Source organism: Prionailurus bengalensis, chromosome B4, assembly GCF_016509475.1.
Source record: "Prionailurus bengalensis isolate Pbe53 chromosome B4, Fcat_Pben_1.1_paternal_pri, whole genome shotgun sequence".
Taxonomy (NCBI): domain Eukaryota; kingdom Metazoa; phylum Chordata; class Mammalia; order Carnivora; family Felidae; genus Prionailurus; species Prionailurus bengalensis.
This window is the reverse complement of record NC_057358.1, coordinates 54,534,545-54,550,833: the sequence shown is the minus strand read 5'-3', so window position 1 is coordinate 54,550,833 and position 16,289 is coordinate 54,534,545. Positions and strand designations below refer to the sequence as shown.

The following is a 16,289-nucleotide window of genomic DNA, read 5'->3' as shown; positions in this document are numbered from 1 at the left end:
TTGGCTATTGTTGAGAGTGCTGCTATGAACATTGGGGTACAAGTGGCCCTATGCATCAGTGCTCCTGTATCCCTTGGATAAATTCCTAGCAGTGCTATTGCTGGGTCATAGGGTAGGTCTATTTTTAATTTTCTGAGGAACCTCCACACTGCTTTCCAGAGCGGCTGCACCAATTTGCATTCCCACCAACAGTGCAAGAGGGTTCCCGTTTCTCCACATCCTCTCCAGCATCTAGAGTCTCCTGATTTGTTCATTTTGGCCACTCTGACTGGCGTGAGGTGATACCTGAGTGTGGTTTTGATTTGTATTTCCCTGATAAGGAGCGACGCTGAACATCTTTTCATGTGCCTGTTGGCCATCCGGATGTCTTCTTTAGAGAAGTGTCTATTCATGTTTTCTGCCCATTTCTTCACTGGGTTATTTGTTTTTCGGGTGTGGAGTTTGGTGAGCTCTTTATAGATTTTGGATACTAGCCCTTTGTCCGATATGTCATTTGCAAATATCTTTTTCCATTCCGTTGGTTGCCTTTTAGTTTTGTTGGTTGTTTCCTTTGCTGTGCAGAAGCTTTTTATCTTCATAAGGTCCCAGTAATTCACTTTTGCTTTTAATTCCCTTGCCTTTGGGGATGTGTCGAGTAAGAGATTGCTACGGCTGAGGTCAGAGAGGTCTTTTCCTGCTTTCTCCTCTAAGGTTTTGATGGTTTCCTGTCTCACATTTAGGTCCTTTATCCATTTTGAGTTTATTTTTGTGAATGGTGTGAGAAAGTGGTCTAGTTTCAACCTTCTGCATGTTGCTGTCCAGTTCTCCCAGCACCATTTGTTAAAGAGGCTGTCTTTTTTCCATTGGATGTTCTTTCCTGCTTTGTCAAAGATGAGTTGGCCATACGTTTGTGGGTCTAGTTCTGGGGTTTCTATTCTATTCCATTGGTCTATGTGTCTGTTTTGGTGCCAATACCATGCTGTCTTGATGATGACAGCTTTGTAGTAGAGGCTAAAGTCTGGGATTGTGATGCCTCCTGCTTTGGTCTTCTTCTTCAAAATTCCTTTGGCTATTCGGGGCCTTTTGTGGTTCCATATGAATTTTAGGATTGCTTGTTCTAGTTTCGAGAAGAATGCTGGTGCAATTTTGATTGGGATTGCATTGAATGTGTAGATAGCTTTGGGTAGTATTGACATTTTGACAATATTTATTTTTCCAATCCATGAGCAGGGAATGTCTTTCCATTTCTTTAAATCTTCTTCAATTTCCTTCAGAAGCTTTCTATAGTTTTCAGCATACAGATCCTTTACATCTTTGGTTAGATTTATTCCTAGGTATTTTATGCTTCTTGGTGCAATTGTGAATGGGATCAGTTTCTTTATTTGTCTTTCTGTTGCTTCATTGTTAGTGTATAAGAATGCAACTGATTTCTGTACATTGATTTTGTATCCTGCAACTTTGCTGAATTCCTGTATCAGTTCTAGCAGACTTTTGGTGGAGTCTATCGGATTTTCCATGTATAATATCATGTCATCTGCAAAAAGCGAAAGCTTGACTTCATCTTTGCCAATTTTGATGCCTTTGATTTCCTTTTGTTGTCTGATTGCTGATGCTAGAACTTCCAGCACTATGTTAAACAGCAGCGGTGAGAGTGGGCATCCTTGTCGTGTTCCTGATCTCAGGGAAAAAGCTTTCAGTTTTTCCCCGTTGAGGATGATGTTAGCTGTGGGCTTTTCATAAATGGCTTTTATGATCTTTAAGTATGTTCCTTCTATCCCGACTTTCTCAAGGGTTTTTATTAAGAAAGGGTGCTGGATTTTGTCGAAGGCCTTTTCTGCATCGATTGACAGGATCATATGGTTCTTCTCTCTTTTTTTGTTAATGTGATGTATCACGTTGATTGATTTGCGAATGTTGAACCAGCCCTGCATCCCAGGAATGAATCCCACTTGATCATGGTGAATAATTCTTTTTATATGCCGTTGAATTCGATTTGCTAGTATCTTATTGAGAATTTTTGCATCCATATTCATCAGGGATATTGGCCTGTAGTTCTCTTTTTTTACTGGGTCTCTGTCTGGTTTAGGAATCAAAGTAATACTGGCTTCATAGAATGAGTCTGGAAGTTTTCCTTCCCTTTCTATTTCTTGGAATAGCTTGAGAAGGATAGGTATTATCTCTGCTTTAAACGTCTGGTAGAACTCCCCTGGGAAGCCATCTGGTCCTGGACTCTTATTTGTTGGGAGATTTTTGATAACCGATTCAATTTCTTCACTGGTTATGGGTCTGTTCAAGCTTTCTATTTCCTCCTGATTGAGTTTTGGAAGCGTGTGGGTGTTCAGGAATTCGTCCATTTCTTCCAGGTTGTCCAATTTGTTGGCATATAAGTTTTCATAGTATTCCCTGATAATTGTTTGTATCTCTGAGGGATTGGTTGTAATCATTCCATTTTCATTCATGATTTTATCTATTTGGGTCATCTCCCTTTTCTTTTTGAGAAGCCTGGCTAGAGGTTTGTCAATTTTGTTTATTTTTTCAAAAAACCAACTCTTGGTTTCGTTGATCTGCTCTACAGTTTTTTTAGTTTCCATATTGTTTATTTCTGCTCTGATCTTTATTATTTCTCTTCTTCTGCTGGGATTAGGCTGCCTTTGCTGTTCTGCTTCTAGTTCCTTTAGGTGTGCTGTTAGATTTTGTATTTGGGATTTTTCTTGTTTCTTGAGATAGGCCTGGATTGCAATGTATTTTCCTCTCAGGACTGCCTTTGCTGCGTCCCAAAGCGTTTGGATTGTTGTATTTTCATTTTCGTTTGTTTCCATATATTTTTTAATTTCTTCTCTAATTGCCTGGTTGACCCACTCATTCGTTAGTAGGGTGTTCTTTAACCTCCATGCTTTTGGAGGTTTTCCAGACTTTTTCCTGTGGTTGATTTCAAGCTTCATGGCATTGTGGTCTGAAAGTAAGCATGGTATAATTTCAATTCTTGTAAACTTATGAAGGGCTGTTTTGTGACCCAGTATATGATCTATCTTGGAGAATGTTCCATGTGCACTCGAGAAGAAAGTATATTCTGTTGCTTTGGGATGCAGAGTTCTAAATATATCTGTCAAGTCCATCTGATCCAATGTCTCATTCAGGGCCCTTGTTTCTTTATTGACCGTGTGTCTAGATGATCTATCCATTTCTGTAAGTGGTGTATTAAAGTCCCCTGCAATTACCACATTCTTATCAATAAGGTTGCTTATGTTTATGAGTAATTGTTTTATATATTTGGGGGCTCCGGTATTCGGTGCATAGACATTGATAATTGTTAGCTCTTCCTGATGGATAGACCCTGTAACTATTATATAATGTCCTTCTTCATCTCTTGTTACAGCCTTTAATTTAAAGTCTAGTTTGTCTGATATAAGTATGGCTACTCCAGCTTTCTTTTGGCTTCCAGTCGCATGATAAATAGTTCTCCATCCCCTCACTCTCAATCTAAAGGTGTCCTCAGGTCTAAAATGAGTCTCTTGTAGACAGCAAATAGATGGGTCTTGTTTTTTTATCCATTCTGATACCCTATGTCTTTTGGTTGGCGCATTTAATCCATTTACATTCAGTGTTATTATAGAAAGATACGGGTTTAGAGTCATTGTGATGTCTGTATGTTTTATGCTTATAGTGATGTCTCTGGGACTTTGTCTCACAGGGTCCCCCTTAGGATCTCTTGTAGGGCTGGTTTAGTGGTGACAAATTCCTTCAGTTTTTGTTTGTTTGGGAAGACCTTTATCTCTCCTTCTATTCTAAATGACAGACTTGCTGGATAAAGGATTCTTGGCTGCATATTTTTTCTGTCTAGCACCCTGAAAATCTCGTGCCAATTCTTTCTGGCCTGCCAAGTTTCAAAAGAGAGATCAGTCACGAGTCTTATAGGTCTCCCTTTATATGTGAGGGCACGTTTACCCCTTGCTGCTTTCAGAATTTTCTCTTTATCCTTGTATTTTGCCAGTTTCACTATGATATGTCGTGCAGAAGATCGATTCAAGTTACGTCTGAAGGGAGTTCTCTGTGCCTCTTGGATTTCAATGCCTTTTTCCTTCCCCAGTTCAGGGAAGTTCTCAGCTATGATTTCTTCAAGTACCCCTTCAGCACCTTTCCCTCTCTCTTCCTCCTCTGGGATACCAATTATGCGTATATTATTTCTTTTTAGTGTATCACTTAATTCTCTAATTTTCCCCTCATACTCCTGGATTTTTTTATCTCTCTTTTTCTCAGCTTCCTCTTTTTCCATAACTTTATCTTCTAGTTCACCTATTCTCTCCTCTGCCTCTTCAAGCCGAGCTGTGGTGGTTTCCATTTTGTTATGCATTTCGTTTAAAGCATTTTTCAGCTCCTCGTGACTGTTCCTTAGTCCCTTGATCTCTGTAGCAAGAGATTCTCTGCTGTCCTGTATACTGTTTTCAAGCCCAGCGATTAATTTTATGACTATTATTCTAAATTCACTTTCTGTTATATTATTTAAATCCTTTTTGATCAGCTCATTAGCTGTTGTTATTTCCTGGAGATTCTTCTGAGGGGAGTTCTTCCGCTTGGTCATTTTGGATAGTCCCTGGAGTGATGAGGACCTGCAGGGCACTTCCCCTGTGCTGTGGTGTATACCTGGAGTTGGTGGGCGGGGCCGCAGTCAGACCTGATGTCTGCCCCCAGCCCACCGCTGGGGCCACAGTCAGACTGGTGTGTGCCTTCTCTTCCCCTCTCCTAGGGGCGGGATTCACTGTGGGGTGGTGTGGCTCGTCTGGGCTACTTGCACCCTGCCAGGCTTGTGATGCTGGGGATCTGGAGTATTAGCTGGGGTGGGTAGGCAAGGTGCTCGGGGGCAGGAGGGGCAGGCTTAGATCGCTTCTCCTTAGGTGATCCACTTCAGGAGGGGCCCTGTGGCAGCGGGAGGGAGTCAGATCCGCTGCCGGAGGTTTGGCTCCGCAGAAGCGCAGAGTTGGGTGTTTGCGCGGAGCGAGCAAGTTCCCTGGCAGGAACCGGTTCCCTTTGGGATTTCGGCTGGGGGATGGGCGGGGGAAATGGCGCTGGCGAGCGCCTTTGTTCCCCACCAAACTGAGCTCTGTTGTCAGGGGGCTCAGCAGCTCTCCCTCCCTTTGTCCTCCAGCCTTCCCGCTTTCCGAGCAGAGCTGTTAATTTCTGACCTCCCAGACGCTAAGTCGCGCTTGCTGTCGGAACACAGTCCGCCCGGCCCCTCCACTTTTGCAAGCCCGACTCGGGGGCTCTGCTTGGCCGGCGAGCCGCCCCTCCGCCCCGGCTCCCTCCCGCCAGTCCGTGGAGCGCGCACCGCCTCGCCGCCCTTCCTACCCTCTTCCGTGGGCCTCTCGTCTGCGTTTGGCTCCGGCGACTCTGTTCTGCTAATCCTCTGGCGGTTTTCTGGGTTATTTAGGCAGGTGTAGATGGAATCTAAGTGATCAGCAGGACGTGCGGTGAGCCCAGCGTCCTCCTAAGCCGCCATCTTGCCGCAACCTCCCGGAAAAATGTTTTAAAAAGGAAAAGTCCAGAGGAAACTAGGTGGCTCAGTTGGTTAAGCATATGACTTCAGCTCAGATCATGATCTCATAGTTTGTGGTTCATGAGATCATGAACCACATGAACCACATGAACTACCTGTGGTAAGCTGTGCTGACGGCTCAGAGTCTGGAGCCTGCTTCAGATTCTGTGTCTCTCTGCTTCTCTGCCCCTCACCTGCTCATTTTATCTCTCTCTCTCTCTCTCAAAAATAAAAGTTAACATTAAAAAATTTAAATAAATAAAATATAAAAGAAAAGGTCCATAGTGAGGGCAGAACCCTTCTAGACATGGAAGAATAAACACAATGACCTCCAGGACAAAGGGGAGTTGTTGGGGCTGGCTGGGAAAGGAAGACAGCCTGCAATTCTGTGGGTGGATTGTTGAATTTGACAGGAGTTCTTCTTGAGTACTTGGAATGGAACTTTTGTTTTGGAGTTTGAAAGGAGCTCAGAGACTGAAATACATGGAAGATGAGGGATGGAAGGGGAGAGACGAGGGTATTATGGAATTCATGCAAACTGGCTTCTCACTCCCTGGCAAATCTGCCTTTTCTTCAGCACTTCATTTGCACCAAGGACCTCCTTTGGGAGAGACTGTTTCTTAATTAAACTGAGATTCACAGACCCAGGGCCCTCATTAGGAAATGACCTCAGGAAAGTGCTTGAAATAGATGATGGTGCATGTTCTAGTCTCCTGTTTAGACCTGTGTTTGTCCCTTTCTCTCTTTCCAAATAAACAAACAAACAAAAAACCCAAAACGACAAACCTTTCCTTTAGAAAGCTCAAGATATATTAGTCAATAAATACATGTATATATTCATTTTCTCCATCCTATATGCCTCTTATGGTTGCTCAGTACAATTATGAGTGGATTCTTGTTCTGGGTAGTGAGGTTTGGAGGTGGGAGAGTGGGATTCAGAAAAAGGAGGTATATTGATCCTGGCCCTGCCCTCAGAAGTTTAAAGGAATTTAAGTGACATACCCAGGACACCAACAGACTGAAAGGGAAAATTAGTTTCAGCTGAGCATCAGAATGGTCTGTAAGTGCTGGCAGGAAGGGGAGGAACTTTGGAGATGGGGACCAGTCAGGATGGCTTAGGAAAGGCTTCTGAGATGTGGGTGGAAAAGTTGTAGATTAGGGTTGAGAAGACCTAGTATTAAGACTGGACAGAAAGGAGTGAGGAGGGCATCCCTGGCAGGGCAGGATTTACTCAGGCCAAAGACTCATCCCAGGAAGTGTAAGTGAAGATGTGAGGAGCTGAGTTAAGAAAAAGGTGATGGTCCTGAGGGTAGGGGGAGAATTAGGGTAGGTGCTCTGACAGCTGGGTCAGAGAGTCTGAACTGAATATAAGCTATTCGAATAATCATAGATTATTGCACAGAATGAGGGCATTTCTGAACATGGTGACATGGTGTTTGAGGACAATGTTTCTCTGTGTTGTTATAAGCTGGATTTGTGATAAGCTCTCTCAGGATTCCCAATCATGAGTTTGCTTTTCTCTTCTATAAGTTTGGTTGTTCATTTTTGTTTTGCCTCCTTCTGTTGGAGTCATAAAATGTGATTATTTATTTCCAGATATTTTGTTCTTGGGTTGCTTCTATGGTATCTTCATACTTCATCTGTATCCTACTGTCTCTCATCTTCAGTAAAAGGGGAACAGAAATTATCAAAAGCATTACCCATTTCCGATCATGCCATTCAGATGGTCCTCCTCTGGGATTCCTGCTCAGGGTCCATGGATGGACTTCAGAAGAATGTATGATATATATATTTTTTTTATTGAAGTGACCAACTTCACAAGGGTGTGTGATTCAGCAAATGTTAGGAACCACTGTTGTGTCTTTGTTGGGAGGAGATGGCTTCCCAGGAGAAATGTGGGACAAGCATCCTTAGTGCCCAGTAAGGAGCCTCCAGAGACAGTTGAAGGAGCTGAAGGAGAAACAGGACTTGGGAAAAGGGAAATGGGTTCAGAGGGAACTGGTGGGAGGGATGCCCCTCTTCCCTTGTTCTCCACCCTCTTTCTAGCAAGTATCCCTTCTCTGTATTCTCCATGTCCTGATGACTACAGGATTCTGGTTCCCCTTCGATTTAAATCTGTTAGGTGCCCACTATTTATCAGGCTCCGAACCAGGTCCTCTCACAACATCACCTCAGGCAATTCCTTTGTTGAACCTGAAGTACACAGAGTGGAGTCAACCCCTCCCTCAGTCATGGACTGTTAGCACCATCGCTTCCTGTCAGGCCCCTTTTCAATGCATTTTATTTTCACCTTTCATCATGATCTCTATTCTTATTGCCCCTCCTTACTGGAGGCATTTGCTTTAGGGTATCTAACAAATTCTCCTCCAATCCATGCTCTGTACATTTATTTAGATACATTCATCCACTCAACAAATTCACAGTTGTAGGTGTGGGGAATACAGCCAGGAGCAAAACAATAAAAAAGTCCTGCTTTCATGGAACTTACATCTTTTGGTGTGAAACAAATCATAAACAAGTAAAACATATAGTACCTTAAAAAGTGATAAGTGCTATGAAAAAAAAGGGCAAGGAGACCAGGTATGTTGTGGATATTTAGGAGTAGATTTCAGTTCCATGTGGAGAGAATAAGGGAGTCCTTGCTACAAATGTGCTATTTCACCAACTGTAGTAAAGGGAGAAACCATGTGGATATGTGGGATAGAAGTGGTGCAGTTATAGAGGACAACAAGTACAAAGGCCCTGAGGTAGGGTCTTGCCTGGTATGTTAGGAGGCCAGAATGGGTGGGAAGCCAATGGCTAGAGAAAAATGAGTGGGCAGAGAGAGAAACAGAAGGCTGAGAGGTATCTGGGTCAGAGACAAGTACTGTAAGACTTTGTAGGCCTTTGGAAATGTAGACTTTGGCTTCTTCTCTGTATAAAAAGGGAAACCAGTGGAAGGTTTTGAGTACAGGAATGATGTGACATTTTTAATACATATGTGTATATTAGCTATTTTTGGCTGTTTATAAATGTATATAAATGGAATTGTGTTGTACATCCTGCTTCTACTTTTGCTTCCTAACATTATTTCTGAGATCTACACATGTTGTTATTTGTAAATCTACTGTATTTGTGACTGTTGTGTATATTTCATTGTACACATATGGCACATTTTACTTCTATATTCCTCTAGTGACATATGCTGACATAGCTTCTAACTACCTGCTACCACTGTCCTGTGATGAACATGCTATGGGCCTCCTTATGGACTCAGGAGAGAGTTTCTTTGGGGTGTTTTCCATTGTGGGCTAAGAGGGTGTGTGCAATCTTTTTTTTTTTTAATTTTTTAATGTTTATTTGTTTTTGAAGGAGAGAGAGAGACAGAGTGTGAGTGGGGGAGGGGCAGACAGAGAGGGAGACACAGAATCCAAAGCAGGCTCCAGGCTCGGAGCTGTCAGCACAAAGTCCGACACGGGTATGGAACCCACAAATTTAGAGATCATGACCTAAGCCAAAGTTGGAGGCTTAACCAACTGAGCCACCTAGGACCCCCAGTCTCTTTAATTTTTCATTAACATTTTATAAGGAGTCTTTTTGTTTTTAATTTTTTTTAATGTTTACCTATTTTTGACAGAGAGAGAGAGAGACAGAGCATGAGCGAGGGAGGGGCAGAGAGAGAGGGAGACACAGAATTCAAAACAGGCTCCAGGCTCTAAGCTATCAGCACAGAGCCCAACACAGGGGTTGAACTCACGAACTGTGAGATCATGACCTGAGCTAAAGTCGGACTCTTAACCAACTAAGCCACCCAGGCATCCCAGGTGTGTGCATTCTTAATTCCACTAAGACTGTGCTTCAGGATGGTGGCCGCAGTTACACTACCACCAGCAGTGCATGGTGGTTTGTATCTTCTTTTGTTGTTGTTGCTTATTTTTTATTTTTTAAAATTTACATCCAAATTAGTTAGCATATAGTGAAGCAATGATTTCAGGAGTAGATTCCTTAATGCCCCTTACCCATTTAGCCCATCCCCCCCTCCCACAACCTCTCCAGCAACCCTCAGTTTGTTCTCCATATTTATGAGTCTCTTCTGTTTTGTCCCCCTCCTGTTTTTATATTATTTTTGTTTCCCTTCCCTTATGTGAATCTGTTTTGCCTCTTAAAGTCCTCATATGAGTGAAGTCATATGATTTTTGTCTTTCTCTTACTGACTAATTTCACTTAGCATAATACCCTCCGGTTCCATCCATATAGTTGCAAATGGCAAGATTTCATTCTTTTTGATTTGCGAGTAATACTACATTGTATATATATATACCACATCTTCTTTATCCATTAATCCATTGATGGACATTTGGGCTCTTTCCATACTTTGTCTATTGTTGATGGTGCTGCTATAAACATGGGGGTGCATGTGTCCCTTCGAAACAGCACACCTGTATCCCTGGGATAAATGCCTAGTAGTGTAATTGCTGAGTCATAGGGTAGTTCTATTTTTCGTTTTTTAAGGAACCTCCAGACTGTTTTCCAGAGTGGCTCCACCAGCTTGCATTCCCAGGTTTGTATCTTCTCATGGAATTTCATGTTGATCTAGTAAGGAAGTCAGGTAAGGTTCCTTGTGGATAAGGAAACTGGGGCTTAGAGAGATTAAGCAAATTACCCCAGTTTATACAGTGAGGCAGAAGAGCCAGGGCTCATATCCAACATTTCTGACATAATGTTCATTGCTCTTACCTCTATAGTACTCAGCAATGCTTCTTCTAGGAATAAGATGAGGCATCCATAGGCAATATATATATATATATATATATATATATATATATATAATAATTATTTGTTATTATATTTGAGGCTTGCATTTTTTGATGCCTGGTCTAAGTCAGTAAGCCTAGGACTCCCAAGTGTTTAGCACCAAGTACAAGGGGGTCTGTCTAGAGTACTTACTGTTTCAAAGCAAAATGTGTGGAATAAAACTATTTTCATTGTCTCATGAGGACTAGTTAATAGGCTCAAGTTGTAGCGGATGATTTTGAGGCTAGACATTTATAAAAACTAATCGTTTTTCCAAGTTTGGGGATTTGAATCATATTTCAATATTAAATTTTAGGTGGATTATATTAAGTGCATATTGTTTGCTAGGTACTGAACTAACTACTTTATAGGCATCATTTAACTTACTGCTCACAACAACTCTATGAGGTATTTACTTTTACTCTCATTTGACTGTTGTAGAAACTAAAGCCCTAACAGGTGAACTAATTTGTCCAGAGTCATCCGGTATGAGATTGAGTTGTGATTTGAACATGAACCATCTAGCTGCAGAGCTTTACTCCTAACTATTAAATTGTGCTGCCTTCCTATAAAGGAAGCTTTTAGAATCTCTTGTCTTTGAAATTGAAGACAACTTCTCATTTGGGGTGGATTAGATCAGTCACAGGAAGTACAGGGCTATTGAATAAGAATCTCAAGAAGGAGAGGATCTGAAGTTTGAAAATTTCCCCAGGTGTCTTTACTATCTCTCTCTCTGTCCCAAAGTGAGAACCTTTGCCTTAGGACATGCTACCTAGATTATAGGGCCTGGGCATGATGCCTTCAAAAAGTTAGAGCTTCTTTAGCTGGGTGTGGGTGTTTGGTTGCCTGTAACCCAAATCAGCCTGATATTTAAAACAAGTGTCCTCAAATGCAAACATTCTTTAAAAAAATTAAGTTATTTATTGAGAGAGAGAGAGAGAGAGAAAGAGAGAGAGAGAGAGAGAGAGAGAGAGCAAACAAATGAGCAGAGAAGGGGCAGAGAGAGAGGGAGAGAGAAAATCCCAAGCAGGCTTCATGTGATTAGTGTGCAGCCTGATGTGGGGCTTGAACTTCAGAACCATGAGATTATGACCGGAGTCAAAATCAAGAGTCACACGCTTAACAGACTGAGCCATTCAGGTGCCCCACAAACAATTCTTTATCACCCTGTGTTGCTCATACTTGCCATGAATGATGTTCAGTTAAGGTTTCATCAGTTGGTTTTCCCTTCACACTTTTCATTTTGCTTGCCTTCTACAAGGAAGGTAATTCCATTTATATCCTTACTTGAGCCAGGATTATAAAGACTGCTTGGTTACAAAGTATGTATCTCAAAGTCAATTCTGGATTAAATTCTGGATTATGTGCTCTTTTAGGTTTCTCTTCTCAGTTTGTTCATTTGTTCAATAAATATTTATTGAGCACCTAACTCACAGTCTCATAGAGGACATACACAGGCAGCTGACCTTGAATTTTGCTACATTAGGGTAAATAGCACATGGGGGAAGCCTGGGTGTTATGACAGCACATAGGAAGGGCAGCATACGGGTCAGGATAGGCTTCCTGGGGAAGAAACTTCTGAGCTGGAAACTAGAAGAGAAGTGGAGCTTACCTAAGTGAAGGGACAAAAAAGCATTAGAGGCACAGGGAAGAGTTTGGATGTTATATTTTGCAGCTGGAGCAGGAACTGGGCATGGGATGAGGCTGGGGGAATCAGCACAGGTTAGATGATGAAGAAAGGAAGTATTATGAAGGAAGAGCAGTGGGGAACCACTGAAGGGTTTCAAGCCTCAGGGTGGGTGGGGACTCGTCAATCATATTCATAATTTAGAAGGTTCCATGAGTTAAGTATTCACTCTCCTTATCTATGTTGTGTGCTTGTTGGTAAATCATAACATTGGAACTGGTGGGTGGCAAATAAGGAGTGTAGATGGATTTGTACACAGAAGGTCTGACCCATTTCCCAAGGGTTCATTTTGATTATATACAGAGAAGACTTTTCAATTTTGACTTAATCTTTCTATTAAAACCTCTGACAACATTTCCTAAAATTCTCTCAAAATAGGAGCTTGAGTATGGGGGAGAGTGGGGGCTGCATGACTTTGTTTTCTCTGTTCTCCACTTCTCATTTCTGGGGCATTGCTGTGAATTGTTCATCCAAAGCCTTATTCCCCTTGAGAAGAGGCCCATTTGAATAGCTGCAGTGGAGGAGATCACAGACAGTGTAAGGTGTTTATAGAACACAACGTGGCCAGGGAGGAGACTGTCCGTAGAAGCGAGGTCTCCTTCTCTCCTGGAACCCAAAGAGGGAGGAGACAGAAGGAATTGTTTTGGTTTTGAACTACTGAGCTAGGTGACATACTTCTTTTCTCCCTGCCCATCATTACTGTGGACATAAAAGTTATAGTAAATTTTGTCTGGTTGCTTTGGGTGAGGTTTATTGAATGTCAGAATTCATCAAGTGACATTTCTGGTTCTTCTCCCTTCTTACTAATGGATGCTTGATTGACTGCTACACCCATTTCTCCAGTGTTTCTTCACAAGACAGCCTGTTCCTCTCATTATTGCAGGTAGTTATGAAGGCACTGCCCCATTTGCCCTCTTCTCCTATTTTCACAGCACCCCTGTTGGTATAGTTAGGTAAAGGGAAGAGTAGGACTGTACACACTTTACCATCAGTACAGCTAAGTGGATGACACAGAATGGGGAAAAGGGGGACCAAAGTGACATCTGACTTTGGGTACTGATTTGGAGGCAAAGAATTTTAAGACAGAGGAACCAATATTTGTATTTCAAATTCAAATGTAATTTAAAAAATGGTTCTGTAATTGCAATGACACATGAATTAATGTGTCATATCTCATGCCGAAGCACCACATAATCATCCTGTGTGTGAATTATTGCACAATACATTCATTCCCTGTTGTGACGTACAGCTTAATTAGTACATGAAGCTACATGAGTTAGACGAATGTAAAGGGATTATGTCCCGTGGTGTGCAATAAAGGAGAATGTTGGGAGGTATTTGGCACTGTTTCTGAGGGGAAATCAGGGTTGATTTTTCTATGATGTCTTTTGGTTTCAATTTCAGTGATACTTGGGCCGCAACAGGTGACATGGGATTTCTGAGCTACAGTTGGTTGGTTGAACACCACCATTCGGTAAATATTTCTTGTTTAGGCACTATTAAGGGTCAAATGAAATACAAAGCAGCAACTTTGAAGCATGAGTAATGGACCTCGGCAGCCCCAAGTCTACTTGGCTTCACTGAGTCTCACTGAACCTGATCCCAGATTCTCCTCCCTGGGCTTGCTGCAGCTCTCTGATCCTGGAATCCTCTTCAGTTCCAGCTAGGATGCTGCGTCAGGCACTTCGTAGATTTGGTAAAAAACTGGTACGAAGACCTACACTGAAGGAACCGGTGGCTACGGATGACCCACGGAGAAGCCTGAACACTCTGGATTTAGTGGCTCGGGTTGTGGGCCGCACAGTGGGTATAGGTGTGTATATCCTGGCTGGTGAGGTGGCCAGAAATCAAGCAGGACCATCCATTGTGATCTGCTTTTTGGTGGCTGGCCTGTCTTCTGTGTTGGCTGGGCTGTGCTATGCAGAGGTTAGCGCCCGAGTTCCCCATTCTGACTCTACATATCTCTACAGCTTTGTCACTATAGGTGAACTCTGGGCTTTCATCACTGGCTGGACCCTCATACTCTCCCATGTTGGTGATAAAGCCATTGTGGCCCGTGCATGTATCTTAGCTTTTGACAACCTGCGTGGGAACAAGATCTCTCAGACCCTGCGCGAGAGCATCTCACCACATGTTCCTCGTGTCCTTACAGAATATGTAGATATCTTTGTTGTGGGTCTTGTGTTTTTGCTCATAGAATTCCGGAATCTGAGGTATGTTTGGTCTTTCCCAGTTACCAAAATGGCCACATTGGTGAAACTTTTGGTTCTCAGTTTTGTCATCATCTCTGGCTTCATTAAGGGGGACCTGCACAACTGGAAACTCACAGAAGAGGACTATGCAATGGCTGGACTCAATGACACCTCGAGCTTGGGCCCTCTGGGCTCTGGAGGATTTGTGCCTTTTGGCTTTGAGGGGATTCTCCGTGGAACAGCTACCTGTTTCTATGCATTTATAGGTTTTAGCAGCATTTTTGAAAAAGTTGAAGAAGCCCGGAATCCCCAGCATTCCATCCCCATGGGCATTGTGATTTCACTGTTCATCTGCTTTTTGGTGTATTTTGGTGTCTCTGCAGCACTTACACTTATGGTGCCTTACTACAAGCTTCGACATGGGAGCACCTTGCCTCAGGCGTTACTCCATATTGGCTGGGCCCCTGCCTACTATTTTCTAGCTTTTGCATTTCTGTGTATTGTTTCTGCCAGGCTATTGGGCTTTATGTTTCCCATACGTCGAGTATTACACAGGATGGGACAGGATGGTCTCCTGTTCCCTGTCCTTGAAAGAATCCGTTCCCGCCCATTCATCCTTATCATGACCACTGTGATCTTGAGCATTATTACAGCAATCATGGCAGTCTTCTTTGGGCTCACTGATCTCCTGGACCTTAGGTCAGTTGGATCCCTGATACCTCACTCCCTGGTTGCTACTTCCATTCTCATCCTCAGGTATCAGCCTGAGGCAAAGGCAGGGGAAAATGAATCAGAGGTGCTGGAGGAGAATGGTCATATAGCAGAGAGGCTGACTCTACAGGGACTACTTTTTCCAGGCAGCCCCACCCCCACTCCACTCTCTGGCCGGGTTGTCCGTGTTTGCTCCGCACTGCTTGCTCTGCTGCTCACTCTTCTTTGCCTGGTGCTGGCCCAGTGGCCGGTTCTGCTTTCTGGAGACCCAGTGTGGATTTCAGTGGTTGTGGTGCTCCTGGTGCTCATCACTGGGCTCACTGGGGTCATCTGGAGACAGCCTCAGAGCTCTAGTCCCCTTTACTTTAAGGTCCCTGCTCTGCCTCTGCTCCCACTACTGAGCATCTTCATGAATGTTTGCCTTATGGTGCAGATGACAGCTGCCACCTGGGCCCTATTTGCTGTCTGGATGTTGATTGGGTTTGCTATCTACTTTGCCTATGGGATCCAGTACAGTCTGGTCTCTAACTCCGCTTAAGTTAGGGCCAAAAGTGTAGACCTTGAACTAAGCAGTACCAGTACATATTTGGTTTGACATCATCACACCTGAATGCAGTCTTGTCTCTCTGCACAATATTGGAGAGTCTCTTGACTGCATGGAAAGCTAGGCCTCCAAAGGGATGTTGGTGGGTGAACACTAATAGAGCTCAGTGTGTATTGTGAAGGATGTGTCTTTGCTCTTTCTCCTTTTTTTTTTCTTTTAACCTGTCTACTTTTGAATTGTGTCTGTAGCTGCTTACTGGCTTTCAAATATTATTAAAATAAATTACAAAAAGTGTTTTTGTTTTCCTTGGTTGAATATCCAGTAGGGTGCCTGACTGGCTCGGTCAGTACAACATGCAACTTTTTATCTCAGGGTGGTGAGTTTGAGCTCCACATTGTGTATAGATGTTATTTAAAAAAAAACGCACAGGAGAATTACTGGATCAATAGGTGGTTTTATTTTTAATTTTTTGAGGACCTGCATACTGTTTTCCATAGTGGCTGCACCAATTGACATTCCCACCAACAATACATGAGGGTTTCTTTTTCTCCATATCCTAGACAATACTTGCCTATCTTATCTTTCTTTTTTTTTAATTTTAATGTTTATTTATTTTTGATAGAGAGAGAGACAGAGCATGAGTAGGGGAGGGGCAGAGAGAGAGGCAGACACAGAATCTGAAGCAGGCTCTAGGCTCTGAGCTGTAGGCACAGAGCCCAACGCAGGACTCGAACTCACAGACCACGAGATCATGACCTGAGCCAAAGGTGGACGCTCAACCAACTGAGCCACCCAGGCACCCCTATCTTATCTTTCTGATTTTAGCCATTCTGATAGGTTTAAAGTGATATCTCATTTTAGTGTTAATTTATA

At 42.8% G+C, this 16,289-nt stretch overlaps 1 protein-coding gene across 1 annotated transcript; it reads left to right on the top strand.

The window, feature by feature from the left end:
* The first annotated feature begins 12,048 nt into the window (after positions 1 to 12,048).
* On the top strand, positions 12,049 to 15,710 carry LOC122473066 (cationic amino acid transporter 3-like). The gene has a single exon (XM_043563174.1). The coding sequence runs from the start codon at positions 13,638 to 13,640 to the stop codon at positions 15,408 to 15,410; it is 1,773 nt and encodes a 590-aa protein (XP_043419109.1). The 5' UTR covers positions 12,049 to 13,637; the 3' UTR covers positions 15,411 to 15,710.
* Positions 15,711 to 16,289: the final 579 nt, after the last annotated feature.

Coding starts and splice junctions, on each gene's coding strand:
- LOC122473066 (XM_043563174.1), top strand. CDS start 13,638: ATGCTGCGTCAGGCACTTCGTAGATTTGGTAAAAAACTGGTACGAAGA.